The 12,636-nt window shown below is 48.5% G+C and overlaps 1 protein-coding gene across 1 annotated transcript; it reads right to left on the bottom strand.

Annotated features, from left to right (window-relative positions):
* On the bottom strand, nt 1–10,976 carry MCL1 (MCL1 apoptosis regulator, BCL2 family member). Its single transcript, XM_072984333.2, has 4 exons — nt 10,871–10,976; nt 6,204–7,055; nt 3,767–4,014; nt 1–3,310 (listed from the first exon to the last, which is right to left on the bottom strand). Exons 1-4 carry the CDS (start codon nt 10,974–10,976, stop codon nt 3,194–3,196), a joined length of 1,323 nt encoding a protein of 440 aa, XP_072840434.2. The 3' UTR covers nt 1–3,193.
* Between the last annotated feature and the right edge of the window lie 1,660 nt (nt 10,977–12,636).

Raw genomic sequence — 12,636 nt, 5'->3', positions numbered from 1 at the left:
TTTCCAAAACAGCTCTGTTTATTGCAATATTGAATAAGGTTTGTTCAGTTGCATAAAGACTCATCTTTGAGGACAGTGAAACTACAGCATGTTAAATTGGACCAGAGGACAATCAAGGGTGGGATCTGGAAAAAAAAACATGAGTTGTTTTGGGAAACTAGGAATTCCCCAATAAATCACTCAAAATCATGAAAGTAAATGCAATTTCCTCTTCTTAGTCATAAACAGAGAATTTTTTAAAAATAACCCATTCCTCTTAACATAAGAGGCTTGTTAAGTGATTAAAATGCAAACACACCACACAATGATAAATATTCAAGATTGTATACCCAAACAATCTGGGAGTAGGTGGGCTGACTTGTTGGCTTGAATGCTGAACCACATTATAATTCTTCCTGCGGATGGTCATGAATAGGAAGCTGAATGAGTTTTGTGCATTAATTGCTGAGGTCTACCCACAGTGAAAAAGTACATTCACCTGAGGTATTAAGCATCTAAAGATTCAGATGACACCTGCACAGCAGGTGACACATGAGCTGTGTTGGGGTAAATCTGGAGATCTATCAGCCATAAATCCTCTTTTAAAAGAAACTCTATATAGACAGGGCTTAGAAAGATGAGCAGGAAATTGGGTGCTGATGGGATTAAAGTACTTCAAAAATTAAAATTAAAAAACAGCAAGGACAGATTACATGCAAAGAGTAACAGGTTGGGAAAAGGCTGATCTAAAATCACTGGTAGAATTGTGCCTCTTCGAACCATTTTTCTGAGTAGACTCCAGAAACAATTAAAGCAAGAGACTCCACCAGCAGTTGTCAAGTATAAGGTAGCAAAAGGAACACAGATCAACAAAATGCTTCAAACAGTTAATTAAGCAAAAGGATTCCAGCTTCATACTCATCTGCAGCCGGTCTCTTTTCACTTGACCCAGACTCCCGAGACAAAAACCATCCCAGAAGTTTGCTAGGCCTGGACTAACCATGAAACCACTTTTGATACAGTGCACAATGACCCAGAAACAGGACCCTGCAAAAGTGAGTTTGCATATTTCCAGAGCAAAGCTTTGCATAAAATGCCAGACTGTGCCCTAAATAAAGGCAGGACTTTCAAAGACACCTTGGAAATGCTTCCATACTTTTAAGTCACAGCCAACAGATCTACCTAACCCTGAGCAAAACACTCGATAGCCATGCCAGGATTCCTTTTAATACATTGCATTGTGGATGCTCCTTCACAGTATACTCTCCCTTCCCCCCTAACATGTGGTTTACAAGCAAAGGGAAGCAGGGGGACCGCTTCACATGGAACTAGCACAACTGATCTAAGAAGGGCACATGGATCTTGATCTACAAGGTGCAAATAATGCAACGTGGCAATCCTATGCTGAAGAGTACAAGGCAGAGTAGGGAACCTGTGTGTCTCCAAATTTTAGTACCATCATTCCCTGACTATTGACTATGCTGGCTGGGGCTGATGGGAAAGGAAATCCACCAATATGTTTAATTACACAGGTACCAGAGTTCCATCATCATGCACAAACTCCTTCTTGTGGCTGAACAGCCTTTTGGTTTCATCGTATTCCAGCAGCCAATCTGCTTTCAAGACAAACAAGCCAGTCTGAAGCATGTCCACACCAACTGTAAAGTTTTACTAGCAACGGATAAAAAGATCAAAGGAATGGGGTCAGCTGATAATAACTGGGCCAGAGACAAGACAAGATGCAAATATGACTTTTTGCTCAGATTTCAGGGTTTCTTTTGCCTCAACAGAAGCCACACACGACACCTATTAATTGTTTTATTAGCTGGTTTATGTAAACAAGCAGGTCTGACAGTAGCACCCTTTTATTCCAAGCCCTGTTTTTTTAGATGTTCGCATCTGCCATAATTTGGTCTAAACCAAGCTAATGGTACAGTGAAGCCTAAAAGCAATCTAGTCCAACTACAAAACTGAGCGCTCCTGCTTCTAAATCTGAAGCTATCCGCCTAATAACAGAGATCAAGAAATGCAAATCTACAAGCCAATCTCAAATTCTCCCTTCTGAGATGGGACTTTACACTGCTATCTCATGGAGTCTTGTTATTAGTGAAAAGAAGCATGACAGTCATCTGCACATTCAGCTTTAAAATTTGACTTTAAAAACTATAATGAAGAGTCAAAATAAAACATGAAGGTAAAAAAAACCCTAAACATTCAGTATGTCCCCCTTTTCCCATTCAGAGGAAACACATTTATTTTAAAGGTGTCAACACAGTCAACTGATCAATACAGTGTAATCACTTCCTTGAGCCAAGAAGTTGTTACATGTGCGTACAAATTATAACTTTCCAAAAGGCCAAGATAGAGTATGTCTTTTAATCAGGACAAAAGGATGCAAATCTTGACTCTGATCATATTAAAAGAAACTTTACAGCTTTTCTGAAAGATAAACCTCTTTGAAATTGTACAAAGTGTACATTCTTAGACATTTATTTACATCATTTCAATTAGCTTCCTTGAGGAATTGTATACATATTTATAGGCCATGATGCACATTTGTGTAGCTGCATGTCATCTTGGGAAGTATGGCAGTGTATGCTTTCAAAGACACAAGACAACAAACAGAACTGAAGGGGGCACACATACAACAGGTCAAACCTTGGGAAGGATACAAAGGAGCTGGTTAGATTCTCAAAGGTTTTCATTGTGAAGAACTGGCACACATTGGTACCAACCAACAGTTAAAGGCCTCTGCAGTGTTTACCTGAAGGTCCTTATGTGCACATTGCACAAAGCATGGTTAAGCCTTCAGCCCTAACAAAAGATGGAAAGTTAGACACCATCTGGCCGACAAGCACAGACCAGCACGAACAGAACACTACCCAATACATCCAGCAGTTCTTGCACCAGGCCCAAGGCAGCTGCAAGTCAGTCCAGGAGCAAAACTGCAGTGGGCAGGGTTCAGTCCACTTTTAGGTTTTCGTCACGTTGCTTCTTGTGGAAGCAGAGCGCACATCTCTTCACTGGACAAATTTACTCCTGTCTGCAATACATCCGTGTTGGGTACAATGCTAGAACTGAGAGGTCACATCAAACCTTCCATGGGATTGCCAGGTGTTGCTTCTCCCATCAACTGTCAAAGAACAGCTCAGTTTTCTAGTTGTGGCAGGAACAGGAATTCCAAGTTAGCTCCACCCTGGGAGCATCCTTGAGCTCACCGGATCATGTATGCCAAACCCGCTCCTAGTCCAGCAACGCCTGCAAAAGTCATCAGAACGCTTCTGATGCCGCCTTCTATGTCCTCTACATGGAAGAATTTAACAAACCCCTCCTAGAAGAAAAAATTGAATGGTTAATGGCTTTCGTGTGCCTGCTGTGCCAAGGGTGTTCCAGACAGCTTGAGAAAATTCAAAGCAAGCAAGAACGAACCATGTAAAGACAAAGAATGTAATAAGCACATTTTACATAGATCTCTGCTGGACACCTCTCCTCACCTTCACTTCAGTGACTCGGCACACATTTTTATTCCTTTGTGGGAAACCAACCTGAGAGCATCACATTATCTAACATCCCCACACATCTTTGTTCACATATTTCTCCTTAGTAAAATGGGTGACTCCTCTGAAGCTTTATACAGTTCTGCTCACTTAACGCAATTTTAAATAGGTCCTTTAACCTGCCTTTCCAAGCACTCCCCCGCTTGCCAACTCCCTATAAAATCTATGGCACTTCTGAGACATTCGTTTAGAATTTAGAGGATCAGCTGCAAGCATCAAAGGACACTTACCCAGGCGTTATGAGAGACTAGCCATTCTCTTTTCTCCGTCACCAGCACATCAGTGATGATCTCGGTCAAGGTATTGATGCTGCTCTCTTGATTTATGCTCTTCAGATGTTTGGCAACAAACGCACCAAAAGAGATGAGTGTCACAATGCGCCCCCAGTTTATTATGCCATCTCTGAAAACTTCTGTTGCCACTTCTGACATAGTCTTCAGGTCCTCTTCTTTCTTGATTTCCATTTTTCTAAGCATTCCTGAATAAGAAAGGATGATGTACACTTTCAGCAAGCACTACAGGACCACAGACCATGGGAGAGGAACAAGTGTACCCGCCAACCAACACAGCTGTAACAAACACCACTGTCTTTTTCAAACAGAAATTCTGGCATTGCTAAATACAGATTTGATCCCAGAAGTTAACAGGATTGATCAGTTCTGTGCTCAGCAAAAAACTCTGGGTACTTAAAAAACTGAGTAGCAATTCAAAAATAAAAAGGAAGTTACATCCAGGAACAGGGAACTCAGAATTCATATATGGCAGTTTCCTCAAACCAGCTTTGTTATTCCATCTGTGCAAGGCTGTTATTCATAAGGCTTGAAGCCAACCAGTCAATATTTACCTATGAAAATTTGCTTCCATGGAACGGAGTGAACCAAATACTAATTTCTTATTATACTAGAAACAAACAGCATCCTCTAAAAAGTCCATGTCCTAATACCTTCAAGAGAGAAGATACATTATATGGGGAAAAAAACACTTCCACATTTCAGAAACTTTTGTCTTAGCAAGTCTTGAGTTCAGCCATATGGTTGACAGGAAATGATAACTACTATCCCCTGAAAAAAAAAGGTAGAAAACCAGGGATGTCCATGATTAATGTGCCAAGACTGTTCAAACTATTGTAGGGCTTTTAAAAAAAAAGATATTCTGTAACTCTTATTTAAAAAAGAATAAGATACTAAGGCAAATAGCTAGCAAATAACAAGCCTGTTCTACAGAAGAATCCTACTCATATATAGCCACTAAATCTTTTATCACAGTGTTTACAGTGAGCTATTTTTCACCTGCTAGTGCAGAGCAGGATGTGAATATGGGCTAAACCTTATCTCTAACCCGATTAGATTTTCTACATGAAAGGGTTTTTTCCTCCTCCCCCACTATCTAGAGTACAAAGTTCAGTTTCGTTTCTGCTAAGCTGGGTGTTTTCCACCACCCTCTTGTGGAAGAAGAAAAAGGGGGGAGGCAGTCAACACTTCTGGCTACCAGGGTGGTCACATCAACAGGACCTCCCCTCAAGAAGAGCCCCAGGTCAAGAAGGGGGTGATCAACCAGGCCCAGCGTGGGACAACCTCCAACAGAGGACAACCTATCAGTCACTCACCACCCAGGGTCATAGTCCCTCTCGGCCCCTCCACTGCCTTTCCTCCCCTCAGACAGCCAACTTATTCCCTTGCCTCCCCACTTCCTGCCAACCCCTCTGCTCGCTTTGGTTCCATTCCCCAGCTCTTATTTTCTTCCCCCTCCAATTCATGCATCATCCAGGGGCTTCCCCCCACACACACACACACACAATGAGGGACATGTACTCCAGCACCCACTTCCAGCCCTGGGATCCCGGCTTGCCTTCGCTGCCCTGATCCCGGGGGCCAAAGGAATCCCAGGGTCTGTTGCTTGGCAAGGGACAAAGGACCCTCTGTCCCAGCCGAAAGGGGATCAAATGGCTTCAAAGGGGCTGTTAGCTCCCTGGAGCAGAAAAACCCTCACAGCCACTTACTTCCCTTCTCAAGTTCCTTCCCTCTCCCCTCAAGCCGCCCCCCCCTCCACCCACCCACCCACTTCCTCTCCTCCCCCCCTCCTCACTTCTCCACCCACGCAGTTTCTCATCCAAAGAAAGAGAGAAGGAAGATGTGATTTTTCAAACACCCCCAACCTCCCCTCTTCCTAAGAGGGGGGCAGAAGGATGTCTTAACTCTTTCCACATCCGTTCCCTGTACTTATTGATATTGCCCTTTCCCACCCTGAGGGCTTCCGCCCCTCACTTGACTGCGCGCCAAAGGGCCATAAGGAAGAGCCAACTGATAAAAATGCTTTACATTCTTGCTCTCGCTTTAGTTCCTTTTTTAAAATACGGCGTTTCTCCAGCCTTTAATCCGTCGTGTGCCGCCCTGGGTCCCCCTGTGAGGAGAAAGGCGGCCTGCAAACCGACAGCCGGCGAGGGAGGCCTGTTCCTCCCCACCCCCCCACCCGTATCTTTTCCCTTCCTCTTTCGCCTCAGGAACCTGACTCATTAATTCCGGCGGAGGGGGAAGGTTTCCTGCTTGAGGCGAGCAGCTCCTCTCCAACCCCCGTCTCGTCTGGATTTTGAGGGGGGGGGCAAGTGCCGCCGCCGGGCCCCCCCTCCCTTTCCCTCCTCTCCCTCTTCCTCTCCTCCTCCTCCTTTACCTTGGAAAGCCAGCTGGTGCTTCTCGAGGATGCCGTCGCCCACCCGCCGGAGCGTCTCCAGGGCCCGGGTGGCGCCCGCCGCCTCGCCCTGGGTGGTCCCCAGGCGGCTCATCAGGCCCTGCAGGGAGAACTTGGGGGCGCCGCCGCCGCCGCCTTCCCCTTTGGCCCCTTCGTCGGCCGCCTCGCGCAGGTAGCGGCCCACCACCTCCAGCGTCACCCGGCGCAGGTCGTCCTGGAGGAGGAGGCGGCGGCCCGCAGGGGCCTTGGCCTCTTCTTCTTCGTCCTCGCCGCCTTCCTCGTCCTTTTGCTTCTTCTCCTCGGGCTCCGAGTCCGGCAGCGAGTCGAGGGAGGCGCTGGGCGAAGGGACCCCCTCGGCCTGGGACGCCGCCGCCACCACCTCGTCGTCGTCGCCCGAGTCCGGCTCGCAGCCGTCCAGCTCGCCCTCGGGCAAGGCCAGGGAGGCGGGCCGGGGGGACCCGCTGGGGGCCAAGGCTCCCGCCCCGCCGCCCAGGAGCGAGCAGGGCCCTTCGGCCAAGCCGTGCGGCCCCCAGACGTGGCCGCTCCTCCTCAGCGGCCACGACGGGCCGGCGGCCTCCGGGTGGGCTCCGACGCCGACGCCGCCGGCCCCGGGCGAAGGCGGGGCGTTGGGGACCAAGCTCGGGGCGCCCCCGTAACACAACACCATCGTTTTCTTGTTAAACATGGCGGCCTCCTCGACGCTTCGCGGACTCTTATACGACGACGCGGAGCCGTTGAGAGGGGAGCGGCGCTTCGCCGGCGGGCCCTTTATATCAGCTCCGCCGGCACGTGATGTCGCGAGACGCTGAGGACGGGGCGGGGCCTCCCGCCAGCCTGGCAGGGGCGGAGGGGGCGGGGCGAGGAACAAAGAGGAGGGAGCTCCCCCCCATAGACTCACGAAACTGGAAGACTTGACCTACCCAGGTTCCCTTGCCCGCGCCTGTCTTTTAAACTCCCATTAATATCAATAGGGGAAATGAAGGATTAAACGCCGCAATCCCCGGTGCCAAAACAAACTATATCCGGCTACAGAGTGCCATTCAGTTAATCGCTTCGAAACTCGTGTTTCGTGCAAGGACCTCAAGGGAACCCTCAAGATCTCAAGGTTTCTTTTTTTGGGGGGGCGGGCGTTGTTTCACAACACCCCTGTGAGGTGGGGCTTCACAGCTATAGGAAGCTGTTTTGAATGTCTTACTTGTGAATGTGGTTATTCCATCCCGGATTTCATTTCATTCCATATGTCCGAAGAAGTGGACTTGATCCACAAAAGCTCACACCCCTCTTTGGATTTTGCCTAATTGCACAATCAGGAGGAAGGGGCGTGGCGAAGGGAGACCAAAGTGAGTTAGCATCTGTACACTTTAAGATCCATAATCTTAGAACTGCGGAGCTGGAAGGGACCCTCTGGATCATCCAGTCCAGCCCTTGTCGAGGAGGCCCCGACAGAAATCAAACTCGCAACCTCTGGCTCGGGCAGCCAGAGACCTCGACCACTGAGCTTGTCCAGCTGTTCTCCCAGGGAACGCATGACTCGTGGGACCAGGAAAGGAAGGAGAGCCTCCACCCAGGTCTATCGGCCAGATGCCCTTGTGTAATAAAAGGATTACGAAAAGGGGCGGTGAATAAACAGGGCTCGTTTGGGGGAGGGGCCGGAAGCAGCTTTCCCACAAAAGCAGAACACAAACAAATGCTGGGAAGTTCCAATAATCGATATCCAGATAAAATGAGACAAGAGCAAGGCCAAAGCAGAAGACATGTGTGTGTGGGGGGGGGGGGGTCGGAAGCATATTCAAGGGAAAGTGCCCCTTCTTGGTGCGTGTTTTGTGGCCAGCAGGCTGGTTGTGGGGAAGGGAGGCTAGGCCAGCATGTGCCTCCTGCTCCCAGTCACTGATGTCTTTTTGACATGGAAGTCTAGACATCCAGGATGAAGGTTCGAACCCTTGAGCCATTCGGAGTCTTGAACCTCCGCTCCCCAAATCACTGACATTTGATGGGCCCTGCTTGAGGATTCTGGGGGCTCAGGTCCCCCTCCCAAAAAACAGGCAGCTCAAATGTCCCCATCTGGGCCAATGGCCCAGACTGGTCCCCAGTTCCACAACTGGACACATCCTTGGGTGGCAGGAGGCCAGGCACCTCCTGCTGAAAGGACCGGGCAGGAGGGGATCCAACCCTGCACGAGGCGTGGCTTCCCAGCTGCTTCCCACAGAGTCATGCTATATCAAGGGGACTCCATTGCCTGCTCCAAAATCAATCTGCAACTGTTGTGTTACCCACAAAGCGGTAGCTCATCACAACGGCAACAGCTATTTTCAGTTTAAAAGAACAAATACAGTGTACACGCATGACTACTTGAAGCTGTGAGAGCTTGGGTAGTGCTGCACACAAGACAACTGGACAGCCATGCCCTCTGCACCCCCTTGGACATGAAAACACATACATCTCATCCCAAAAGTCATCTCTAAGTACGACCAGATGTGGTGACAGCGGCTGTGTGAAAAGTGGATTAGACAGATTCCTGGAGAGAGAAAAGGCCTATCGATAGCCATTAGTCACAGAGCTCAAGGAGCCTCCACCTTCAGAGGCAGTCTACCAGCTTAAGGCCAACTCTGGAAGATCCAGAGCAGGAGGTGGATTTTGGGGAGGCCAGCTGCCAATTCTGACATAATAAACACATTGCAAAAACCCAAAGGTACTTGGCGTCTTGCTTTCTCATGGAGCGAAACGACCACGTTGACTGGGGAGGAGTCTGCGGGCGCTGTCTTGATGGCTGCTTGTCTAGGGGATGGAACCCTCCCACACTCCAAGGCGCAAGTAATGGGCAAGCTCATGCCTTCTAGAGGTTTGTCTCTTTCTTTCCAAACAAGTTTGTCTCTGAAGCGAAGCTGGCTTCAGAAATAGTCTGTATTTAACATTTTAATAGATTTTTAACATTTTGCCTATAGTTCATATACATCTGCAGTTTTAAATTGTGCAACACTCTGAAATGAATAAAGAAAGCAAGTTGAAAACTGAGCTAGAACAAAAAGCTGGAAGTGGAATTCAGCCACCTCTCGTTTTGGCCACCTTCTTATTCCCACCATTCTCGTACTGGCTGCATTGGTACAAAGGTAGGAAGTCTTTTCTGGAGATGGGACAGAAAACAGCTTGGACGTTGCTGCCTGGGCCAGAATCCGAGCTAGCTTCAGTGACCAAAATTCAGTAGAATTTGGTTTCTGCTTTTCTCCAAAGCAACCGAGAGTCAGACAACAGGATATCACAGCTTCTCGGGAAGTGACACATTGCTGACTTTGTGCAATTTGACCCTACCCGCAACCACCAGCTGATTTTCCAACTCATTCTGCAGAAACAGAGGGCAGGGCATGCAAAATATACCCAAACAAGATCTGTTGTTATGTTTCCCTCTTAGTGAAAAAGCACATTATCGTCTCCAGATGCCCGGAGTTCTTAATATTAGACAAAAAGCTACACCAGCCTCCCACGGCATCCCAAAGCAAACACTCTCTTTGTGAGACCCAATCTGCCCCCCCCCCCGGTTAAAGGGCAACCTGTGCTGAGCTTCAGCTGCAGCTCAAAGCCCCAAAGGGTGAAGTGAGTCAGTATTTACTCCTCAGATTTTGGAGCATGTCTCCAAAAAGTCATGCGCTTACATAATCGGATCATCTAAACCGGTCACCTGTGATTGCATAATAAACCTGTGGTGGGAGAGGATTTGCGGAAGAGCTAGGGGGAAAAAACACACCTTGTGCACACAGGCGGCAAGGATGTCAAACCACAAGCCTAACCCTGGGGTGGACAGTGGCCAATGGCAATCTCTGGTTTTAGGAAAAATGCAAATATAAATTAGCAAAACATAACATCTGTTGAGCGTCTTCCTTTTCCACCTTAGAGCACTTCAGGAGACCCAGATCTGATACCCAAGAGGGACTTGGACTGTCTTTGGACAAAGGGGGGGTTACGCACTCTGCGCAATACTGTGCCAGCCCATGCTTTCCAACGCCAAGATCCTTCTCATCTCAAATCTAGAATTCCACTGGAGGAGGAAGGAGCCGCTGTGAAAAATCAGCAGCCGTCAAGTCCAGGCTAGAAAAGAATCTGGAAATGGTGCCTGCATTTGTGGGGAAACCATCCTCCAGCTGAAAGGCAGAAATTCAATTCTGTACATGCTCTGAGGCACTTCTAGCAAAGCAAACTCAAGTCGGGACCGTACGTGAGACTAAATGCTGGGGCTCGTTGGACTGTAAAAGCTAGGGAGAGCTTCTGGTCCTCCTAAGGGTACCACCTGTTATCCCTACCCCATGCCCAGCCTCAGAGGGACATTTCTCCCAGATCTCCACCCCTTCCCAAGCCTGGAATTATAATTTTTTCCCCACGAAACAGCCCCTCATAAATATCTTTATGACAACACATACAGAAGGCAATTGAAAAAGGGCAAAGTGTTCTTTTAGTGGACAGCTGCGGGGAAATTACAGCTAACCTTTGAATGATAACACTCAGGCGAAATTGTTACCCTTGCCCTACAATGGGCGTGTGTCACATTTGCGTCAAGCAAAATTCATTGCAGATTAGACTGAACCGGTTCCAAGGGGAGGCGCATACAGTAGTCAAGCTCTCCGCCTGCCTTTGTAGTCAGCCAGCTGCATCCCCCTCACCATGCCCGACTCTCTGGCCCCTCAAGATCTTTTCCAACACCACAGCTGTCCCAACCCTTTTCCTGCCCTGGAGTAGCCCAGTAAAGGCATTTTCGGAAACGGACATCGGGACGCAAGGGGGTGGGGGACACAGCTACCCTTTCTTTTTGACCAATGCTTTTTAAGATGACAAAAGCGGTAGCCTTGCCTTTGCTCCGTTCTGGGATTTGGGTGGGCTCCCCTCCTCTCAGACACTGTTTAGTGCTTCTGCCTGCGGACATCCCACATGAGGCCGGCCAGCCTCTTCCAGCAAGACATTCCATTCCAGTTATTTTCAGGCTAACAATCAGCAGATCAGGGAAAGTCACTTCCTTTGCAGAAAAGACAATAAACAGAGGAAGACCTTGTGATCATCTCCCCACCCCCTTCATCCTTCCAGTTCTAAAAATCTGCATCCCCCAGGGCTGAGGAAACCTCGGTTCCTGCCTGGGCAAACAGACCTAGCAACTGCAAGCACCCTGGAGTGGTGGGAGGGGGGGGGGAGGCAAAAGATTATCAGTCAAGACAAATTCACCCAGTCCTGAGGCACTGTAAAGTGTCCAAACAGCTTCTTCTCAACTTAAGGCATTTTTTGGTGTGGGTGGGTGGGAAGAGACAGGACTCGCCTGCCTTATAAACTGTAGCTTTTAATTTTGAGCAAGGCTGCCTATTTTTACCCTGTAACACTTACCTAAGGGAGGAAGCTGACCTATTTCAGGCCAGGCCCGCTCTCTGGGTCTCACCGACCTGACCTCTCAGGGCTTGTTGAGCTGTGGGGAAGAATGAAGAGTCGGCCACTGTAAGAGGGAGGGCAAATACAAGATGGACTGATGTGCTGAAGGAAGCCACAGGATTGGGTTTACGAGAGCAGAGCAGGCCAGCTGAGGACAGGACCTTTCGGAGAAGGCTCATTCGTAGGGTCGCCATGAGTTAGAAGTGACTGAACAACTGTGCCCTGTTTTGAGCTCACCGGAGGAAGAGCAACACAGCAACTAAAATGAATAATCATCACCCTGTTCCCAAAGTTTCCCTCGCCTACCTAGATGAACCCCCGCCCCCCCCCTTCCACCCTCCACCTTCCGGCAGGCCTGAGTCAGCCGACCATGATGGCATGACACACTCCAGGTTAATAACAGGGTCCAAGAAAGAACCTGGAGAAAAGAAAAACGGTGATTAAGTTTTCAAAAGCAAACAGGAGAGTATTTATTTTTAAAACACACACGCGCAGAGAAGACTGCCCATCCAAGCCTGGCCTTCAAAATATAACAACTGACCGCTGCCACTATATACAATAGACTTTTTGGAAAAGCTTTTTAATGAAGAGCTTCTTCAAACAGCAAGGTATCGGTGTGTGTATGGATGTTTCGGAGCAGTGAGGAACAAACTGCAAAGGAGATTTGGCTAAAACAGCCTAGGAGGTTCACACGTCCAAATTTTAAGTGGAGATGGGGAAGGGCTTCCGTTTAAACACGGATTCCCTGAACCTTGCAGACAACGTGGCCCATGGGGCGCTTGGAAGGAACAGTTGCCATTTCTGACTTTAAATGACAAGGAAAGAGACTTCCCAGAAGTGTGCTTGTTTTTGAAATCTGTTTTGAAGTGAGAGGGGAAAACCCCAGGTTCGCCAAAGGTGAGACGGAGGAGCAACGAGAGAGGCTTCCAAAGCATTCAGCCACGCTGTTCGCCAGCACCCAGGTTGCAAAGCCAGCACACCAGCTGGGCAGGAGCCAGGCTTCCCACCATCCTCA

The sequence above is a fragment of the Pogona vitticeps genome, chromosome 15, assembly GCF_051106095.1.
Source record: "Pogona vitticeps strain Pit_001003342236 chromosome 15, PviZW2.1, whole genome shotgun sequence".
In the NCBI taxonomy this organism is placed as follows: domain Eukaryota; kingdom Metazoa; phylum Chordata; class Lepidosauria; order Squamata; family Agamidae; genus Pogona; species Pogona vitticeps.
This window is presented reverse-complemented; position numbering and strand designations above follow the sequence as displayed.